The 21,517-nt window shown below is 41.1% G+C and overlaps 3 protein-coding genes across 3 annotated transcripts; 1 reads left to right on the top strand and 2 right to left on the bottom strand.

The window, feature by feature from the left end:
* Positions 1–2,910: 2,910 nt before the first annotated feature.
* Positions 2,911–3,794, bottom strand: LOC103720083 (histone H2A.1-like). Its single transcript, XM_008809618.5, has 2 exons — positions 3,524–3,794; positions 2,911–3,408 (listed from the first exon to the last, which is right to left on the bottom strand). The coding sequence occupies exons 1-2, from the start codon at positions 3,725–3,727 to the stop codon at positions 3,190–3,192; spliced, it is 423 nt and encodes a 140-aa protein (XP_008807840.2). The 5' UTR covers positions 3,728–3,794; the 3' UTR covers positions 2,911–3,189.
* Positions 3,795–6,719: 2,925 nt separating this feature from the next.
* Positions 6,720–9,328, bottom strand: LOC148700174 (binding partner of ACD11 1-like). Its single transcript, XM_089927022.1, has 5 exons — positions 9,242–9,328; positions 8,650–8,753; positions 8,493–8,568; positions 8,258–8,341; positions 6,720–6,893 (listed from the first exon to the last, which is right to left on the bottom strand). Exons 1-5 carry the CDS (start codon positions 9,326–9,328, stop codon positions 6,720–6,722), a joined length of 525 nt encoding a protein of 174 aa, XP_089783148.1.
* Positions 9,329–14,022: 4,694 nt separating this feature from the next.
* Positions 14,023–19,690, top strand: LOC103720082 (calnexin homolog). The gene is made up of 6 exons (XM_008809617.6): positions 14,023–14,328; positions 14,433–14,502; positions 17,534–18,663; positions 18,789–18,860; positions 19,030–19,146; positions 19,245–19,690. Exons 1-6 carry the CDS (start codon positions 14,248–14,250, stop codon positions 19,389–19,391), a joined length of 1,617 nt encoding a protein of 538 aa, XP_008807839.2. The 5' UTR covers positions 14,023–14,247; the 3' UTR covers positions 19,392–19,690.
* Positions 19,691–21,517: the final 1,827 nt, after the last annotated feature.

Genomic DNA, 21,517 nt, shown 5'->3' with positions numbered 1-21,517 from the left:
TCGTTTTCCACATATGGCACCAATGTGTTGTGAATTCGAAGACGTCGATATGGATTACCTCCATAGACCTACAAAATAACTGATAAAATGTGAAAACTCGTTAGATTGGCTTCTGTCGGGCCCTCCGATGCTTAAATCAATAAAGATTTTGTGGATGGAAAATGAAGAAAGAAAAAAAGCATAGAAAAATAGAGAAACAAAGTCTCCTCTAGCTAAGTTAATTTTCTTGTTACCTCTTATGGAGAGTCATTCGGACCTATTTATAGCTAGAGTACAAATTTTTTAGGATGACATCCACAAACTATTAACATGTTGTAACAATTCTGGGGATATGCTGCAACTATCTGGCACGCGGCAGAACCAGTTATGCTTTTGAGACGATAGAAGCCAAGCTACTCCTATAGGAAAACTACACAACACAAATCGGCAGCCAAGGTTACAGAGTTGAGTTAGGAGGAAACCGGTCTTAGGGGTTGAATGTTTCGACTCTGCTCAATCTGTTTTCTGGACCGATCGAAATGATCAAGCTAAAATTCTCTGGAGGAACCTCAGACGTGCAGGAATAACAGCATGGGTTGTATGTTGAATGAGTCCTTATACGCCATATTACTTTGATTATTAATTGCCATAACAGTTTCTAATGGTCAGTCTAGAATAGCTGTCTTTTTTGAAGAAAAAAAAAAAGGTTCGTTAATTACACATCCAGGGTATAGACAATCTATAAAATCTGATTTGGAGTTTTTGTTGGACAAGCAAGTGACCACAGCCATTTGTATAGCGGTAAGACCATGTAAACAATTTTTGAACAAATTCATCTATGAACACTTACACTATCTACATCTCATGAAATAATCATCAACTTAGCACTCCAAGATAAACTTGCTTTGGATCTTCTCTTCATATTTCTTCTTTTACTTCTCGATCTCTGCTGATCCTCCTACTTTCTTCTTCAGCAATTGACCACTTACTGCATCCCAAAAACATAATTAAGCACACTAATGTCCACACTCTAGTTCAAGTTGTACCCTTTCAGTTCTTAGAAGAGTGATATCCAGAACTTACCTGGCTCAGAACCAAAGTTTTGATTAAGATATAAGATCTAAAACAGTACCAATGGAAGCAATTATACGTACAGCTTAAGAACAGTTAAAAGATCTGGAACATTAATGAGATCATATCAATCATGAGCATGAGGATGCTTTTCGCCTCACTACAAGTGCCCAATGGAAAACTTCTCATATTACCAAAAAATCAAAAAACAGCACGTTTGGGACATCCCAAAGTTTATAATGATCTGAATCAAAAGATATGTGCTTCCATAATTATGCAAGATAAAAGGTTGTGCCAAGTAGACAGCTTTTACACTACTTTGACTATTAGAATAAAAATTATTAAACAAGTAATTGAAAATTTTCCTGCACCATGATGATTTGAGGTTATATTCCCTATTGGCTTCCTCATGGCTTGCGGTTGTCCACCACTATTTTGAATACAAACAAATTCATCGCCCAGCGCTTCCGGAAAAAGCATCATAAGACTCCAAAAGTTGGTGAGGAGAATACTTTTGTCCTTCACATATGTAATTCTGATTATATATTATATGCCCATAGTTCCTACAGCATTATAATAAACTATGTCTGCATCAGTCCAAGTTTATTAGTGCATCTCAATTGTTCAACATTTAGCACGCACAATATTACCTTCACAATGTGGTTTTAATGGAGAGTTAAACATAAGAGAATAATTAAATTCTGCACTAGCGCAAGTATTAGAACCTTCGACCACAAAATTATGTTGTTTTTCTTTTAATAATCCAATTAGTGCATATTTAGTTAGAAGTTTAACTCCAAAAGAGAAAAAAAATAAATAATTTTCATTCTAACTATTTGATTAAAGAGAATGCTATTCCTATTCTAATTTTAGAAAAAAATAAAAATACTCTAAAACTTAATTTTTAGCCTTACCAAATATTTAAATTCTATCCTAATTCCAACCATAAATCAAAAATATTCTGATTTCTATTTTAATTCATTTAAATTTTAATAAAAATTATAAACATTTTACTTTTTATTCTAATCTATTCTAATTTTAATAAAAAATATAAATAATTTAATTTTTATTTTATTTCATTCATATTCTAATCTCAGTGGTAAATCAAATCCTTTCCAATTTTAATTCCAGCCATAATTTTTTTTTTCGGAGAATCTACCTGACAACGAAATCATTGACAGATCTAAATATGAACCAAAAATTAAAATTTTTAAATACATATACCTATACCTAAGTGCTTGTTTTTTTTTTTTTTTTGCTTAAAAAAAGGGGTAGGGGAGGAAGGGACAAGCCCACCCCCGCGTAGCAGCCCCACTGGGTCCCCGCCCCGCCAGGAGAATGTTCGATGCGGGCAGAAATGGCCGTGTGTTGGGCACCCCGACCGGTTTTACTCATACCCTCCCCACCCGTAGGCCCGGCTCAGCTACTCCTCTGAGCTCTGGCTCGAGTCCCACGTGTGAGTACGTCACACCCGGCACCACCCCGGCTACTAGCGGTTCAAGAGCGGTCCTATACCACAAGTCCAAGCAGTGGCCAAAGTAGTAAGCTCCGATCCACAATTTAATCGTCGCCACAGCGATTCGAACTTGAGACCTTGTGGTTAGAATTGCTGCCCAGTACCACTAGGCTACCACCTTGGTGGCTACCTAAGTCCTTGTTAGCCCTCTATTTAGAAAACTGCCAACTCTGGTACATTGACATGACAAGCAACTGCGCGGACACTAAAGCCTCCAACCACGGGAGCCGAGTAGAGTTTTAGGCCATGCATATGCGAGAATAAAATAATTTCAAATATATCTAAAAAAGTCGTACTTTTGGAGAAATTTATAACCATCCCAGAGAAATATGTATCCCAAGAGATTAATCGTTTAAAGAGAGTTTTAACTAGCATTTCACTTAAAGATTCCAATCAACAAGATTTCGAAAGTCGGGACTAATCACTCAAATTACAACATCAGTATCAGCCCGTCAAAACCGCATCCAAGCCTTCTTTTACGGTGCCAAAACTTGGCGCCCGCTTTATATACAGTATCCCAGAAACCCAAAACCATGGAACGAAAACACTACCGCTACCGAGTACCGACGGCTGCTACTACTATTACTATAGTGTTAATCCGAACGCTTGGGAAGAATAGGCTTCTACGCCTTCTTCGGAGACTTGGACTCCGCCTCCGCCTTGCTGGTCTTCTTGGGGAGCAGCACCTGGTGAATATTGGGGAGCACGCCGCCATGCGCAATGGTCACACCGGAGAGGAGCTTGCCGAGCTCCTCGTCGTTCCTCACGGCCAAGAGCACGTGCCTCGGGATGATGCGAGTTTTCTTGTTGTCCCTCGCCGCATTCCCCGCCAGCTCCAGCACCTACACCCACGAAATCCAGTACATCAGAATCAGAATCCAAAAGTAGTGACAAATGAAGATTACAATGTCGAAAACATAGAGAGCGAAACGATATTTTTTAGGGTAGTAAAATAACCTCAGCTGCGAGGTACTCAAGGACGGCGGCGAGGTAGATGGGAGCTCCGGTGCCGACCCTCTCGGCGTACCGACCCTTCTTGAGGAAGCGGGCGATCCTTCCCACGGGGAACTGGAGGCCGGCTTTGACCGCCTTCGAGACGGGCTTCCTCCTGGAAGCGCCCCTCCTCCCACCGGCCGGCTTCATCGTCTTCGATGCCTCCATCTCTCTCCCGATCACTTTCGAGTCTCTCACTCTCTCGGCAGCGGCGCGCGCGCGGAGTTTGGCGTCTAGCGACGAGGGGTAAGGGCGTGGGGGCGGTGTATTTTATAGTGGACTGGCGATCCGCGGGAGAGATAAATGGACGGCTTGGATGCCCAGTGGATGGCGCTTCGGTTGGACGGACGGGATTGGAGTTTTGAGGCCGCAATCCGCGGCTGCCTGTCTGAACCAATGCGGAGAGTCCACGTGTATTTCTTAGTTTGGACGTGGAGGGACCCGTAAGCGGAAGCGGAATCCCGTACTCGAAATTTGAAAGTTTTCTTCCCTCGGAAGCACGTGCACCATCGCACGTGTAATAAGCCTCAATTTTAGCCTGTCTTGGTATGAAACTTTCAAAGCATATATACGCAAACTTTTTTTTTCTTGAAAAACCTATATATTAGCAATATTATGGATAGGAGCTTTTTGTTTTTTCTTTCCTTTGCCTTTTTCCACATCGAAATGGGCTCCATTTGTTTTCCCCTCCTATTGCTGGTTCATTGTGAGTCCTAATTTCTAGATACTGTTCAAAAACTATTCTTGTCCTAGTTGGTTATGCCAATCGTATTCGTGGTCGAATGGGTATTGATAAGGGGAAAAATGGATTGTCCAATCTACAACTAAAAGGCCGCCCAGTTTCGGCCCAGTAAATACCAACGACGAATGACTAAATCTTCACTCTGGCCCAGAGTCAGCTCGTTTTCGGAACTACACCGACTCCGGATATTCGCCGACTCCTCCGACCGAGCTCGGGGTACCTTCCGACAAACGCCAACCCATCCCGACCAAGTTCGAGATGCCGACCCCAGCAATACACAGCATACGCTCCGACCCTCGAGCTCGGAGCGCTCCCTCGAGTACACCTCGGAACTCGGAAAACCAAGCCCTCCCAGCCTACACCAAGCCGGCCTCGTCAAACGCATGACGCGACTATTTAACGAGTTCGGCCTCGTCAGCGACTGCACCAGCGTACAGGCCCACGCCCACCTACGCGGCCGTACTCTACCACACTACCGCGTCATACCTCCATAACTAGCCAACAGTAGTCAGACGGCACCTTGACTACTCCGGCCATGTCCTTTTGTGACTGTCAACACCCTGCCGGTCTTAAGAACGGGCTATACCACACGTCACCTGCCCATCTGGGCTGCACGCCATCCGGCTCAGAGCCATACCCCCTCATGATGGGGACTGACAGTACCGCCGTCACCCGGACCACTCCACTGAGGCTATAAATAGCTCGGTCAGGTAATTCCTAGGGAGGCTCTCATGGCTGGTCCAAAATTGCCTGCTCTAACTTGATCGTCAGAGGGCCCTCACCGAGAAAACCGGTGAGGCTTTGTGCAGGTCCGCGACTGTCACGCAGGAGTTGGTTCCCGTCTTCCCCTCTCCACACTGGTGGCTCCCTCAGGTCAATCGGCGTGGTCACCCTCATGCCAGATTTGAGCCACAACAGGTGTTTTATCATTTTTAGTGGTTAGAGTTGAGTCGGGAGGCAACTTCATGGACTATTTCATCGCACAATGACAAAATGACAGACCTTGTTTTGGAGAACTTCATAGATTTTTTTTTTTAATCATGGGACTGATGACTCAGTTAATAAAAGAGGTTTCTAATTTTTGGATTTCTTTTTTGAAATGTGGCAAAAAAAAAGGAGAAAGAAACTCTCCCCATTTTTTTTGGGGGGGGTACCTATCATATATGATTTTTGTTTGTCCATCGTCTCGTGTGAAACAGGCCTCATCTAGACTAGTGTGAATCTGCACTGGTGCTTGTAGACTTGGATTCGGGTTGCGCAATTTTAGCTTCCTTCATCAATTGAGTCAAGGTTAGGTTTGATCTATTGTCTAAGCACATTGGGTTGGTTAGGTTGAGCTACCATATGAGATTGGGACTGACCTTTTGACCCTCACCTATATAAACCACGTCCTTAGGATTCTCTAAACACTACCAGAAAATACGCGTATAGTGACGGAAATTCCCGTCACTATACCATGTTTCCGATCACTAATACGGAATTTGTGACCGGAGCTTCCGTCACTGAATTGGTTACAAAAACACGCGTCACTAAATTCTCAGTAATGGCGGCGATTTCCGTCACTAAACTCCGTGATAGAATCACCGTCGCTAAACCGTTACAAATCCAAAAATTAAATATTTAAGAAATTATGTATTCCCGTCACTAACCAGTCATTGAGTTAGTGACGAAGGTAACTTGGTCACTGAATTTGTCACAGAATTCGGTCACAAATTTGGTCACTGATCTGTCACAACCTTTAATGACAAATTTAGTCGTCACAAACATGGTCATAAATTTTGTCCCTAAATTTGTTATTAATTCCGTCATTGATCTAGTGACAAAGTTACCATCACTAATTTGTCACAACTCACTGAGCAAAATCAATTTTTAGTAACCAAAATTCTGTCATAAATTTATGGCTACTCGTCACTTAGTTTATGGCTGCTCGTCACAATACTTGGTAAACAATTCAGTAACCAAATTTGGTCACTGATCACATTCCAATAACCTGGTACATTTGGTACATTGATTGGCTCATAATAATAATAATAAGATCATTTCAATATTACGCAAAAGTTTTTTAACATGTCATTTAAAATAGGCATCAACATGTCCTAAATCCATCAAAATCAAAGTACAAAAAGTATGACATAACAGAGATTTCATTCCTCCTAGGAATGCAAAGACATATCATCTAAGGCAAAAGCAATTATAATAAAGCATGATCAGCAAAACCAGAATCACCATTACCCCTCCGATCTGCATGCCTTGGTCCAAAGCCAATCTCTTCTCTCATCTTTTGAAGAACCTCCTCTTGCCATTTTTTCTTTTAGTGCTAAAAAATACCTAGAAGGTCTTAATGCGTGTACAGCTCTGGAGCTTGACTTGTAGAAGTAGAAGAGGATGATGATTGCCCAATAATTTCAGTGAGATCCTTCAGGAGACTAAAGCCATAGCTGAGGCGTCGGACATAAAATGGTGCTGTTCGTCAAAGGACCTGACTCTCTTGAGGGCATCCTTGCTCAGGACAAAACCCTTGGCCAACATGCTGCTCACCACATCCTCTGCCTTCCTCACTGCAGACTCAGTTGACGAGAGCTTCCCTTCCTTCTGCAGCACCAGAAAAAAAAGAAAATGGGAAGACAAAAACAGTGAAACCTTTTGAATTAATATAGGTAGGTTGAAATTACAAAACTGGAACTGGAAAAACAAAACAAAACAAAAGAACCAACAATTACTGTAACAACCCAGGACTTCACCCAAAATGGTTAGCCGGAAGGTATTGTTTGGATTCCTTGATCCTGTATAAGTACCCAAGATCTACCCAACGAATAACCGATGTGGGACTAAACACATGCCCGCACGGGTCCTCACATACTCCCCCTGTTCAAGCCCTGACGTCCTCGTCAGGCTAAGGGTTCAAATCCATTCAAATCTAATCACAAACACCACGATCGGTCCGTGATCAACCCCAATGGATCCGTGCTGCAGTGTCCCCTAGTCCACATAAGTTATGGGCCGGGTCCGCTCTGATACCAAATGTCACGCCTCCGCCTCTGCGTGGAGCACGTGAGGCACCCAGTGCCCACGTGGGGGCCAATGAGGAGGGACCGCGGGGCTCCCCTGCCAGATATTGTCCAGTTCCGGGGCTTCACGCAAGCGTCCTTCACCCTTCCCCGGTTTTGTTTTCCTCCCAAAATGCGTCTGCAGGATTAGGAGACACCCGCCTCATATGCCCAGGCTCTGGAACGAGTCTTTTCGATGTGGGACTATTGGGCCTCACGCCCTTTCCACCATCGGATAAGAGCCGTCCTCGGCTCTGATACCAAATGTCACGACCCCGCCTCTGCGAGGCACGTGAGACACCTAGTGCCCACGTGGGGGCCACATGAGGGGGGAACACGGAGCTCCCCTGCCAGATATTATCCGGTTCTGGGGCTTCACGCAAGCGTCCTTCACCCCTCCCCGATTTTGTTTTCCATCCAAAATGCGTCTGCAGGATTAGGAGACACCTGCCTCATATGCTCAGGCTCTGGAACGAGTCTTTCCAATATGGGACTATTGGGCCTCACAATTACAAGCCTAATAATCTCACTAAATGGTTCCCAATCCCTAAGACAGTAATATATAAAAGGTCATTATCTCTGACATGTTCCTTCTTGTTGAAACATAACATGCGAGCAAAACCTATAATCCCAAAAATGAAAGACACGGGAAAAATTTTGGTCCACCAGTTCAGAACTTTTGTTTTTGAAAATTATCACCACAACCTACTGGTACAATTATAAAGTAACGCTCGAACGATGAAACGCTAATGAACGTGGCCCACGCGGCTTTGTTTTTTCAGTCATTCTTTTTTCAAGGAGAAAACCACCACGTCTACAAAATTAAAAGCAAAAAGTCACAATATGGCTTTCATGTTATGCAGAAACCTGAGAGCATAATCTGCATAAATATCAGGGAGTCAGATTTACCGGTATCTCTTTGTAAGCTTCAGGAGGAAGCTGGTAATCCTCAACTGGCGTAATGCTAACACAAAGATCAGCTATAGTTGCTCCCTGCATCCATAAAGAACTGAAATAGTGCACCCAAAATCTTCCAGATTGTATATTAGAAAAATATAAAGGACATGAAGGTTATTTGTAAAATTTCTTTTCCTGAGATTGGAACATGTTAGCGAGTAATTTGCATTATTAAAATTTAACTCACTGAGAGAAGCATTGATGCGTCTGCTCCCTGTGACTCCTTGAAAGTGACATAAGTAATCTGAGACCTTTCAGATTCGCTGCCGAAGTAAAAACAACATGATTTTGATAATGATTTCCCACAAGAGAAATGCATAAGACATAATTAGAAGGACAATGACCTCCGCAATTCAATATATTGAATGTCCCCTGAGAAGGAAAAGAATTCCTTGATGTCCCATTCTGATGCAGCCAGGGAAATGTTGCTGACTTTCACTGTTCTTACCTGCAACAGGAGACAAGGACAATATTTCATGAACGCTGCAGTTATCCACCACGCAATTGATTTATCTCACAACCAATTTGATTTATCTCACAACCAATTAACTTTGCACACATTGAAGTGCACATGCCATGAATGGTTGTGCCATAGGAATCCTATCAAAGGCAAATTATATGTGTCAGTGACACAAAAAAGTAAATTAAAAACTATTGAAAATGAGCTTTCTTGGGGAAAATTATTAAAACAGTGACGGGAAGTCATAGGGAACTGATAGATATAATGTTAAATCAAATACAAATTTCAGTAAAAAAAGACACAATATCCTTCTTACTAAAAGATCCTACTCGTTGGCGCCAATTTGAATAACCATGCTTTGTTGAGGAGCAAGAGATGGATCTACATGGACTATCTAGCAGCAGTTAGCTGAGACATTATGCACTATTTTCATTAACATCAGTAAATTAGATTGTTAAAAAAAAAAAATCTCTCACATCTGAAACATCGATAGTCCAATTTGATGTAACAGTCAACTGAGGATCCACTCTCATCCTCAAATAGCCCCGGTCCTGCAATAACATGCTCCATTAGGTGCTTCTCATGGAAAGAAGGGGGGAAATTTTCAAGGCATGTTCCAGCTCTACCTGATCTAGATGACTAATTGAGCTGATCATCCATGCAAATTTTCAAGCTCATTTACGACAGAGAAATGAAATTTTGTAGTAGAAAGGATACCAAATACGTAAAGGTTCAATATGATTACAAGCACTTCCTCTATTGGATAAATAGTCAGATAGGGAAATGCACTATGAAATTTTCTTAGAGAAATGTTTCGTAGATGAAAATGAAGACGAGCCGGAGCTCCTAGGAGCGGCGGAGGCCGTCTCAACCAAAAAAAAGTATGAACTATAGCGCTAAACAAAAATCTCTGCTGTATATCCACAAATTGCAGCCTCCTGGAAGCGGCGGAGACCTTTTTCTTCAACCAAAAATTACCCCATTACATCAAAAACCACAGAATCATCCAAATCTCTGCTGTATATCCACAAATCGCATCACAAGAAAAAAAAACCCTAATAAATTAAGCTTACATTCCACCATTTTATATGAACCAGACACCGAAATCACCCAAAAAAATATAAAAATAGTAACAAAGGGACAACCACGGGTACCTCAAGCAATATTACAAGCATTTCATCAAAAATCCGTGGCGAAGAGATCTTATCAGAAAGACCGCCCCGATCTCGAGCATTTCACGAGAGATACAGAACGAAATCCCACGATGCTGGCCTCGGACGTGAGCTCTCGAAGCGGGAATCCGTATTCGAGGAGACTCGAAGGAGATCAGGTAGCTCTCATCGGCGTAGGGAGGAGGAGAAGGGGTTAGGAAATCCAGACGGTCATCCCTGCCGTGGACGGCCTTCCGGTTAGGGATTTGTTGGATTTGGGTTGGGGGGAGGAGGAGGGGTTAGGGATCACCCGGGGGGGGGGGGGGGGGTGGATGTGGTGTGGGGGGGTTGAGGGGCGGCTGCAGGGGCTAGGGTTTAGGGGGATTAGAATTTTGGTGTTGGCACCGGGCGGGCGGGCGGGCGGGTCGGGGGGAATTAGAAATTAAGCGCGGCACACTTAGTTCATTTTAGATTTCCTCCTTTTATCTTTTTATCTTTTTTTATTTATAATTACTCAAAAATATTATTTTTAATATTTTTGGAATTAGAAATTAAATTTGGTGATGGAAATTTCTGTCAATAATCCGTCACTATCAAAAATAATCTTTTAAAAATTTATAAACATTTGGGTTACGATTTTTGTGACGGATGAATTTATCACTGTCTCGTTGCAATTTCGGTTACTAGTTTTGTGACAGATATCCCGTCACCACGGTGGTTACTAAGTTTTGGCGCCCACCCTACCCACGTATTTTGTGATCGGTCGGTCACTAATCTGTCACTAAGTTCATGCCATGGTGACCAAATTTTTGTCTGTCACTAATCCATCATAAATAGTGACTGATAATGGGCCGTCACTAATTTTTCGTCACTATACGCGTATTTTCTGGTAGTGAAATAAGCGCTCCTGAGCTCTCTTCACACCTATATATCGCCACTTTGTTGCTCTCGCAACACCTCCACTATTCCCCAAGTGTTCGTCTGATTTAAATATTAGACGGTCCCCCACCAAACACTCTTTAGTAAGAGGACTTTTCTATCTTTGCTGTTTTAGGTCGGATCCAACGCTAGAATGAAGGTTTGATTGCAGGTGGCGACTAAAGAAAGAGGAAAACAACGAAGAAGGATTCACCGGGACTCAAGTGCATAAATATCCATGCTGCTAAGTAACACCAGGCGTGTCGGGTTGATGGCAGAGAAGACGGTGGCCCCGGAGGGCAAGCACGGGGATGTGACCACCCCCTCATGGTCGGAGGTGGCACGGGGTCCCCGAAGGCATATGTGGACCAACCACCGAATAATGGAGAAGGAATTGGCAGTGCTCCAACGTCTTTTCACAAAGGTGTTGGAACTACCGGTCGATCATGTGGGGAGGGCGCAAAAGGCCTAGACGTTATCGGCAGTGGTCGTCTAGTGCTTGGGTCATAAGGGTTCTGGCGGAGTGCGTGGCGCGCGACCTTTAGATGCAAGGCAAGCTAGGGTACGACGTCGACTTCTTCCCAATGGCGGAGGGCCTCACGACCTTCAGATTCCAGAGCATGATAGATCGGGATGTTGCGTTGGCCAGCAGACCGTGGCTGGTGGACGGTCAATTGCTGGTGATGGAGGAGTGGTGGCCCGACTTCGTCCTGGAAATCAATACAGTGAGTTGAACAGTGGTTTGGTTGCATCTTTCCTGCCTTCCCTAGAGTTTTGGGATAAGGAATCCCTACTCAAGATTACTGCGTTGGCGGGCCAGCCACTGGAATTGGACAACGTCTCTGACTAGCTCCAGCAGATAGGGTACGCACGGATAAAGGTCAAGATCGACGCCCTTAGCCCTATCAAACCGAGGATGTTCATTTAGGGGGAGTCGACAGGGTCTGGCAGGCTTTCATCTATGAAGACCTACCGGCCTTCTGCTTCGCCTGTGCCTGGCTCGAACACCTAGAGAGTGAATGCAGCCATCTCAGGTCGACGCTAGAGCCTGAGAAGAGTGGTGTGTTCGGCATCTCGGCTTCGTCACGGGGGGAGGGAACCCCAAATTCTCCTTCGATGGTGTCAGGATCGATGAAGGAAGGATGCCCCAGCTAGCGGGTCTTTGGGCCATGGTTGGCCACGAGCCACGTTCGCCAACCCAGGGTCATCAGCACCAGGAATAGGGCAGGGAAGGAACTCAAGACCAGGACTCTTTACTGAGGTCAACCATATAGTAACATCCAGGAGCTCAGATTGATCGAACTTGGATAGTCAAACAAGTCAACTCAAGAACAAGAATCAGGTTACAATATAGATAGCTCAATAAAGATTAATGATGATAAAATTCAAATGTGCTCATTAAGTGTTCTAGTGCAAGACCAATATGCTGCATGGCTACTCGGAGCGATTAAAATAATGTCTGTGCATGCCCCTCTATGGGGTTGACTAAATGGTATGGAGAGGAACAAAGAAGAGAGAAGGATTTTTTACTAGGTCCACATAGAAGCATAGAGAGAGAGAAAGGAAGAGAGAGAAGAAGAGATAAAAAAACCTCTCTTTCTTCCTATAAGAACCCTCGCTTGACTCCAGACTAAGTTTTATACAAACTTAAAATCTCTTAGCGTTCCATCTCATATCTTGTTTCATCCAGCACTCTTGTTCATTTAGTAATATAATATTACACAATAATAATTATATAATGTTATAATAGTATCTTATTATATTATAGTATTATATTGTATATTAGATTATATAAAAAAAGATTGATAAAATAAATAGTAAATTATGATATTTTTAAGAAAATAATATAATATAAAATTTTTATATTATTAAAATAATATTATTCTGTTATAGCATTATTATCATAAACTACACTATTATAATCATAATCTTATAATATATCTATTATCAAATTAATGCTATGACTAGTAATATCATGTATATACAAATTATTATTATTATTATTATTGGTTCTTAATTATTATGAATTAATCAAATGAACAAGTTCATGTTGATAATAGGATTAGCAATGCTAAACTTGTCCACTTCTTAAAATATGCACCTTCAAATCCTAGTAAGCAACTAAATAGCATGTTTTGAAATGCATTCAAAATCTTGGGTTTAGGGGTATCTTTTATCCACTGCAAAATATATTAAATTTGCAACCCGTAAAACCAAGTCTCACCAAAACCGATTCCAAAATGGGGCCTAAAGTTTTACAAGATTTTATTTTTCAAATATATATAATTATTTGTCAAAAACGATATATTATGATTTCAGATTTTTAAAGCAACTTATCAATATAATTGTGTGCTCTTTATGGAGAAATTAAGCAATGGGCGTGAGAAACAACAACCACTAGTAATAGCAAAATCACCACAAACACCAACAAGAGTGACAGATAATATATATAATAGAAAACATTATAGAGTTCATCACTCCAATTTTAAATCAATATCAATTCAAAGATTTTAAACAAAATAGAAAACATTGTTATCATACTAACATGTAAGCCTCATTAATCATTTTAAAAAAATAAAAGTATGTTTGGATATTCTGGTAGAATTAGACTAAAAATTCTATATGAATTGGATTTGTTGCCTTTCTACCTTGCAATTTTTTTTTCTTTTTACAGAATTTGGATTAGATGATAGTTGGCTAATACACGTCCATGCTTAAATAAATGGCCCAATGTATGGATTCTATTAAAATTCTCAGCTTAATCTTATAAAAATATCCGAAAAAGACTCAAAAGATATTAATGTCGTGGCTTGGTCTAAAACTCCAAACCCAATTGAAAACCCAAACCGGTCGAGACCTTGCGACGAAGTCTCACGGTTGGACCCGGCCCGACGAAATTTCCGCGAAATTATGGTCGAACCGGTCATTTTATTTTTCCATAGGTGGCTTTGTAAACCTTTCATAAAAATAAAAAATAAATTATCGAACAATTTTTTTCTCGAACAGTTCTAACTTTACAATGGTGTCGGCTGATCGACACGTTTCAGAAACTTCTAGAAACCAACGAGCGTTCCCGACGCGAATTTCAAATAACTTGTACCCAACGCCACAGCAAAAAATGACGTGGCATCATACCATTGGTCATATCAACGTGTTCTCTTATCTCATTGGTTGAAACAAGTCACCAGCGACCTTTTTATTATGGTCGCGCTCAGCTTCGATGCCGGGCGCGGTTCCAAGGCAACAGAGGCGAAGGGCGGTTTCTATCGGCCCATCTCCGCCGTTGGATCGTTAGGATCTCCCTCTGTCCCCTTCCGATCCCTCGCCCCAGATCGAGAATTAGGGTTGGGCTTTCAATTCGATCAGCTCTCTGATCTCCTTGTCTCTCCTCCTGGTCTCCTTCCAGGGCTACGATGGGAGGGAGGCAGATCGCGCGGCGGCTCCTCCTGCTCTTGATCGCGTCCTTCGTGCTCCAGATTTGGGCTTCCGATCCGGTAAATTACCTTTCCCGTGGAGATTTGGTTCCATTTTTGCGTTCTTTTGTTCTTTTTGAGAGATTTCGGTTCTAATTTGCAAAAATCGATGGGTTTTGCTCCAGTTGTTCTATGAATCGTTCGATGAGACCTTCGAGGGGCGGTGGATCGTGTCCGATAAGGAGGATTACCAAGGTATAGCTTCCAGATCTGATAGCCATCTCGTTGCTTAACTAAATGCGAGTAGTAATTTCTTCTTTCAAGTGTAAAGATCTGATCTTTTCGGTCTGATCGACTCGGTATCCTGATATGCTGACATTTGCTAGTGTCAGTTCACGAGTCTATGCCAGGTTGAAGTAAAATTAGATTTCCTTTTCCAGGTTATGATAGCTGCAGTAGTGGACCTTCCAGCATCTAGGGTTTAAGGATCTCTTTTTGTTCCTTTTGTTTAAATATAAATTTTTTGATCCTACCATAATAAAATTTAGTAATTGTTGATTTGTTCGTATGGCAAGCATATTGCTACGCTGAATAAAGGGCATTAATGCCAATTTGAGGAGAATCTTTCGAACGCCCTTGTAGTTTGCTGTCATTATCTCTTGACTATTGATCCAACAGTTATTGGCATGCGGTACGTAGTGTTTATCAACTGTGGGTTCAGATAAGGATTGTCTAGAGTCATGGCAGCTAGCGAACCATGAGTAATATTGGGACTTTTATTACCGATAAAAACCATAAAAGCCATTGAACTCTATTGGCTCTAGATACGAGTGCTTACAGTAGTTAGTGCACTATATAGCATTTAATTCAATGGGTTGGATGTAAGTGGTATTAATTGTTGCTGATAAAAAATGTAGTGCACTGAGTATAACGAGGAAATTCTTGTTTGTTTTGCTGAAATAATGATTATTTGAACTAGAGAGTTCACCGTACTAGCAACAATTTCTATGGTAAACAGTACTTGAGGTAGTTTTTATGAACTTAGAAGGGGTGTTCTTGTTTAGTTTGTTCAGTATCATGCAATTTGTACCATACAAAATGTCTTTTTTTAAGAATCTAGACATTGTCAATGTCAGCATGAGGTCTGGATGTAATTGGTCAGGCTGAATGCTATGTGATGTGCTTGATTATTTGTAGAAAGAGGAATTCTAGGCGTTATACTGACATCCAGAATATCATATGTACTTGATTATATGTGCTTGGGGTCATTTAACCTGTTAAAGGCATTGGGCCCAATCTAGATCTCATATTGCCATATGAATGAAACATTTCTGGTTAATGAAGTTCTCTTTGCCTCATTGACTGGTCAACTCATGACTGTTTTGTTTTATTAAATTATCAGTTTTACAGCTAGGCTGCTTGCTGCACTAGCTATTAAGTTGTTCTTGCAAAATCCTTTTTTCATATGCATTGCAAACTCATTTTTTCATATGCAAAAAAGTGGGGAGTTGAAATTGAAAAGAAAATAGCGCTAATTGGTCACAGGAACTAATATTGTAGTGTTTTTCTCTTGTTCTTGTAAGGAAACTTATTTAGGATCTTCACAATTTTGTATATGAATTTACAGTAGTGCTGAATGAGAACAAACAGTGTTCTGGTTAGTGATTTTCCCCCCTTACATAGGAGGACTGGATTAGCATGGGCGCTCTTTGGTGCATCGCTAGTCACGCTTCATATTTTTTAGGTGGAGATGTTTTCACTATTTGGTTTACAAATGGGGCCTAACAGATTATTTTTATATTAATAATATCATCGTTCTACTGTTTTACTTTTCTAAGTTTAGCACCCCCCTTACCCCCGGCCCCAAAAGAAATTGAGTTTTTGGTTGGCTGGCACCCTTTTCTCTCTTTAGGGTTTTCAGACAGGATACTATTGATGCCTGCAGACTGAAAGTTGTCTGATCTTTCTCAGTTATGCAGTTGAGGGTATAGTGAGTGCTATGGATTCTTGTGTGTGTATTTTAAACTTCATATCCCTTTTTTATTTTTGTCCTGTCTTTTTATCTTCCCATTGTATGACGTGCTAGTGCCAAAATTTGAGTTAATATGTAATGAGCTAGCAACATGAAATGGTGAATGTATGGAGAATAATAAACAAATGCTGTTATGCTTATCATCATAGAAGACGAGGGAGATAGGCTACAAGCAACCAAATTATTGATTTAATTAGATCTTTTTAAACTGTTTTTATGGTTTAAATTTTAAGTAATAATTCAGGCACCAACATATGTTGTAACTTGCTGTTGCATATTTGTTCACTAGTACCTAGCATTGGATGCACACGATTAAAGGAGTATTTAGTCTTTAGCAAAAAAAAAAAAAAGAGGAGTATTTAATAAATGGCTGAGACCTGAGTAACCAACGGAGTTTTTGATTTCTTTTTTGTTTCCATGTAATGAAATTATCATGGATGATAAAGATCTACCAACCCTTGGTCAATCTCTCTCTCTCTCATTTTTTATTTTTTTTTATTTTTGAGGGACACAGAGGGGGTGGGGATGTGTATTTACTGAAGAAGGCCATAACCCGCATAGGCTTTGTGGCATGATAGGCTTATTATAATGGGAGTCAACATGAGCCTCACAGCTTCTTTCTACAATAACCAATCCTCTGACTATTGTATATAGTAGAAAAATTGCATGCAGGTATGCTTTTCTAGTAGTATGTTTGGAAAAAATAGTAGGAGATGCATTCTAACAAATTCAGGGATATTACTTCTGTGGAAAAAGGATTAGCACATCTTTCTACAATAACCAATGCTTGGGCTTTTGTATTGTATGTAGTAGAAAAATTGCATCCATGTATGCTTTTCTAGTAGTATGTTTGGAAAAAATAGTAGTAGATGGATTCTATCAAATTCAGGGGATATTACTGTTGTGGAAAGAGGATTAGCATGTGATTAGCGCACTTGCGATTCTTTTCTACTAAAAAAAAAGTATTGCATACACGATTAGAAAAATGTTCTCGTAGCTAATAAAGTCGAGCCTATCATTGTTAGGTTAGTTTGTAATGGCATCAATTTTTGATGCTTAGGTACTTTCACTTGTTTGGTCCTGTATAATCTACTTTATGTAGTTTTTACTCATTGCAATGGCATCAATCTTTGAATACTATTCCATATATCTTCCTAACCTCTTTTTTTTCTGCCCAACTGTCATGTATCTAAGGCAATCTAGTGATACTCCAGCTCCTCTAAGTTAACAATGACCGGTGTTTTCTGGTTTCAGGTGTATGGAAACATTCCAAGAGTGAGGGACATGAAGACTACGGGCTTCTTGTGAGTGAGAAGGCAAGGAAGTATGCAATAGTTAAAGAACTTGATGAGCCAGTCACACTTAAGGATGGAACCATTGTCCTACAGTATGAAACTCGACTTCAGAATGGGCTTGAATGTGGAGGTGCATATCTGAAGTACCTACGTCCTCAAGATGCTGGATGGGCTCCCAAGGAGTTTGATAACGAGTCTCCCTATTCCATTATGTTTGGACCTGACAAGTGTGGGTCCACAAATAAGGTGCATTTCATCCTTAAGCATAAGAATCCCAAGACTGGGAAGTATGTCGAGCACCATCTCAAGTACCCTCCATCTGTCCCATCGGACAAACTCTCTCATGTCTATACTGCTATTTTGAAACCTGATAATGAGTTGAGGATTTTGATTGATGGTGAGGAAAAGAAAAAGGCAAACTTCTTGTCTGCAGATGATTTTGAGCCAGCACTTATCCCTCCCGAGACTATTCCTGATCCGGATGATAAGAAGCCTGAGGACTGGGATGAGAGGCCCAAGATTCCAGACCCAGATGCTGTGAAGCCTGATGATTGGGATGAGGATGCTCCACCAGAAATTGAAGATGAGGATGCTGTTAAACCTGAAGGTTGGCTGGATGATGAACCCGAGGAAATTGATGATCCTGAAGCCGCCAAACCAGAAGATTGGGATGACGAGGAGGATGGAGAATGGGAGACACCTAAGATTGACAACCCAAAGTGTGAAGCAGCACCTGGCTGCGGGGAGTGGAAGAGGCCAATGAAGAAGAATCCAGCTTACAAGGGAAAGTGGCACGCTCCTTTAATAGACAACCCAGACTACAAGGGTATCTGGAAGCCACAGCAGATACCTAATCCTGACTATTTTGAGCTTGACAAGCCTGACTTTGAGCCGATTGCTGCTATCGGTATTGAGATTTGGACAATGCAGGATGGCGTTTTGTTTGACAATATTCTCATAGCCACTGACGAAAAAGTTGCCGAGTCATACAGGGAGAAGACATGGAAGCCCAAGTATGAAGTTGAGAAAGAGAAACAGAAGGCTGAAGAGGCAGCTGCCCCTCTTGCAGACGGGCTTTCAGGTTTCCAGGTGATGTTTCACGTCTGTTCTATTCAGTTATTGTATGTTAGGCTGTTAATTGGTCTTTTCTGCCCATAAATCACCAAAGGCCTCAAACCAGTTTATCTCTAACTTGATCTCTTGGTGTGTCTCAGAAGAAGGTATTTGATGTTCTTTACAAGATAGCAGACATTCCTTTCCTGCAGGCATACAAGATCAAGATTATCGTAAGTATAAAGTTTATTTTTCTCTTGGTATCGAATTGGAACCATGCCTGAGTTCCCTATGCTATTATATCCTAGAGTAAATTCAGAAATATAAATACCTGGTCTTTGGCTTCCAAGAATGTCTTCTGAATCATTTCTTCGAACTCATTTCAACCTTTTCTTCTTGCAGGATATCATTGAGAAGGGAGAGCAACAACCTAACCTGACCATTGGAATCCTGGTATCCGTTGTGGTGGTTATCGCTACCGTAATTTTCAGGATCCTCTTTGGTGGAAAAAAATCTGCCGTAAGTTCTCTTCGTCTTTGCGATCCATCTTCACCGTCTTCAACTCTCTCTGAGACATGACTTGGTTTGTTCTTTGAAATAATTTTTCACTCGTGCAGGCTCCCCCTAAACCCACCACCGAGACTGAGAGCGATGCAGCCGCTGAGGCTGATGCGCCTGGAAGCAGTGCTGAGAAAGAAGGGGAGGACGAAAAGGAGGATGCTTCAGCCCCACGCTCTAGGAGATCGACCAGAAGGGAGACATAGAGTAGATAGGTTCAAATTTTGATATGTGCTTCTTTTATCTAGTATTATCCGCGTTTGAAGCTTTAGGATCGGAGTGTATATGAGATTTCTGATTTGTCTCTGGCTGTAATGAATCTCGGGAGAGGTTTTCCTTGACATTTTACGCCTTCTGCTCTAGTTTGATTGGTGGTTTTTGCATGTGGAGTGTAATTTGAGATTGAGCACATTCTTAGAAATGTGGCTCCATCGAACATAGGTCCAAAAACTGTACGCCTTCAGCAATTTAACTTCTGAGGTCCGTAACTGGGCTTGTGCCAGAATCTTGCGAGCTATGAGCCTATGACCTTCTTGACTTTGATTTGTTTTACTTGTGTTCTTTTATATTAACATTAATTAGGGATTTGTTTGAACGTGATAGATGCATCGATTTTCGTTTCTGACTTCAAGTGGTTCTGATTGTCGATAGGGTTAATGAAATCTGCTGCATTTGATTGCTATCTTTTTTTGCAATTGTGTTGATGAAATTGTTAGGCAGCTATCTCTGAAATAATTTTTCACTTGTGCAGGCTCCAGCTAAGCCCACCACTGAAACCAAGAACATGTTAGCCATCTCATTGATATGGTTCTTGCGCTGTTAAGTTTGTTTTGCTGGTTGAGGCAATTTAATATCTAGGTGCTGGATCGGAAGGTAACTCGGGTGCCTCGGCTGGTGCACCGGTCGGACTGGTTGGATCAACGATATCATCATAACAATATATATATATATATATATATATATATATATATATATATATATATATATATATATATATATATATATATATATAATAAATATATAGATTGCAAAAATTATAAAATTAGAAAAGATTTCAAAGAAATCGAAAAAAATTGCCTCATTTTTTTCTTAAGGGGTCCTCTGCAACTAATCCTGATGGAGATCTTAAACTAATCTTGACGTACATCTTAAAAGAATTAAGATAAAAAATTGAAGTCTATCATAGAATGATGTGACAAGGAATGGGAAGGAAAAGAGATGGGCGGAAGAAACCCTAGATTGATTTGGGAAAAGGATGGGATCTTGATTAGGATTTTACCTTAAGAATTTAGATCTCATTGTCGTGGAGGTGAGGGTTTGACCTTGAAGATCTAGATCTTGCTGTCGAGGAGGTGAGAGGCCTCGTTGATATCGTCGGTGGTCATTGAAACTAGTTGGAATGTCTTTGAAATTGGAGTTCTCTATCCCTGCTGAAGCCATTGAAGAAAAGCGAGGAAGAAAGAGGATGGAGATGAGAGATGGTGCATTATTAGCGAGACAAAACTTTACCTTACATAACAAATTGGATAACTCAGCTCGGACTGGCTAATTCAACCAAGGCCTGTCCAATTCCCGTCCACCCAGTAGGTTTGATTAGAGTTTGAAAACATTGCTTTACCTCTTTGTTGATGCGCGTCTTTGAACGCCGGACATTTATCATCAATAAATTATAAGGTTTTCTCTCTTTCTTCTTTTTTTTTTTTTTGATATAAAGGGAGGCCGAAAAAGGAGACATCTGGCTTTTATTAAGATAGATAAAAAAAATATTACAATTGAGGAGAGAAAACAGCTGTTGTGTAGCCTTGGAGCACAATTTTCACAGAAGTATCAAAAGGCCAGCCGATTGATAGTACCAACCGATCTCTTTTTCAATCTAGGACGGCAACTCCCTATAGATTCCAAAACAATGGTCCTAGTCTTTGGAGTGTCAGAATTCATAGCAGATTCATTACAGAGCACCGATTGAATATGGTTTCCACTAGATCGCCATAATGGAAGATAGAGCATGGTGGCAGAGAACATCAAGCTTTCCTTCTCTATTCTATTTGCAGCAGCAAATCTTCCTTAATTAATGAAAACTGAGAAGAACCCAGAGCTGTCTCAATTGATCCGTTTGTGAAGGGATTGATTAAACTGACCAAGGTCTTTTACTTTAAGTCCGCCCTTCGGCCACTCAGTCGGCCACATTGTTCATCTTCCGACAAATATGAGTGGTTCAGAAGGAGCAACAATCTCTTGCTAGTCTCCAGATATCATGGAGCAACAACTGTCCGCTCATCTCGTCGTGCCGACTTTGAATCCATTCGATTACTGTAACCTAGTCCTCTTTGAG

Source organism: Phoenix dactylifera, chromosome 13, assembly GCF_051530095.1.
Source record: "Phoenix dactylifera cultivar Ajwa chromosome 13, Ajwa_hap1_PhDact_Kaust_v1.1, whole genome shotgun sequence".
Taxonomy (NCBI): Eukaryota; Viridiplantae; Streptophyta; class Magnoliopsida; order Arecales; family Arecaceae; genus Phoenix; species Phoenix dactylifera.
Note: the sequence above shows the minus strand (reverse complement) of the source record. Positions and strands in the feature narration are given on the sequence as shown.

Excerpts from the sequence above, each read along its gene's own strand:
- LOC103720083 (XM_008809618.5), bottom strand. The coding sequence starts at position 3,727 with ATGGAGGCATCGAAGACGATGAAGCCGGCCGGTGGGAGGAGGGGCGCT. Across the intron at positions 3,409-3,523 it reads TTGAGTACCTCGCAGCTGAG|GTGCTGGAGCTGGCGGGGAA; the intron begins GTTATTTTACTA and ends TCGTGGGTGTAG.
- LOC103720082 (XM_008809617.6), top strand. The coding sequence starts at position 14,248 with ATGGGAGGGAGGCAGATCGCGCGGCGGCTCCTCCTGCTCTTGATCGCG. Across the intron at positions 14,503-17,533 it reads CGATAAGGAGGATTACCAAG|GTGTATGGAAACATTCCAAG; the intron begins GTATAGCTTCCA and ends TTCTGGTTTCAG. Across the intron at positions 19,147-19,244 it reads TTGGTGGAAAAAAATCTGCC|GCTCCCCCTAAACCCACCAC; the intron begins GTAAGTTCTCTT and ends TCACTCGTGCAG.
- LOC148700174 (XM_089927022.1), bottom strand. The coding sequence starts at position 9,328 with ATGTTATTGCAGGACCGGGGCTATTTGAGGATGAGAGTGGATCCTCAG. Across the intron at positions 8,569-8,649 it reads CAATATATTGAATTGCGGAG|CGAATCTGAAAGGTCTCAGA; the intron begins GTCATTGTCCTT and ends TTACTTCGGCAG. Across the intron at positions 8,342-8,492 it reads ACGCATCAATGCTTCTCTCA|GGAGCAACTATAGCTGATCT; the intron begins GTGAGTTAAATT and ends TTATGGATGCAG.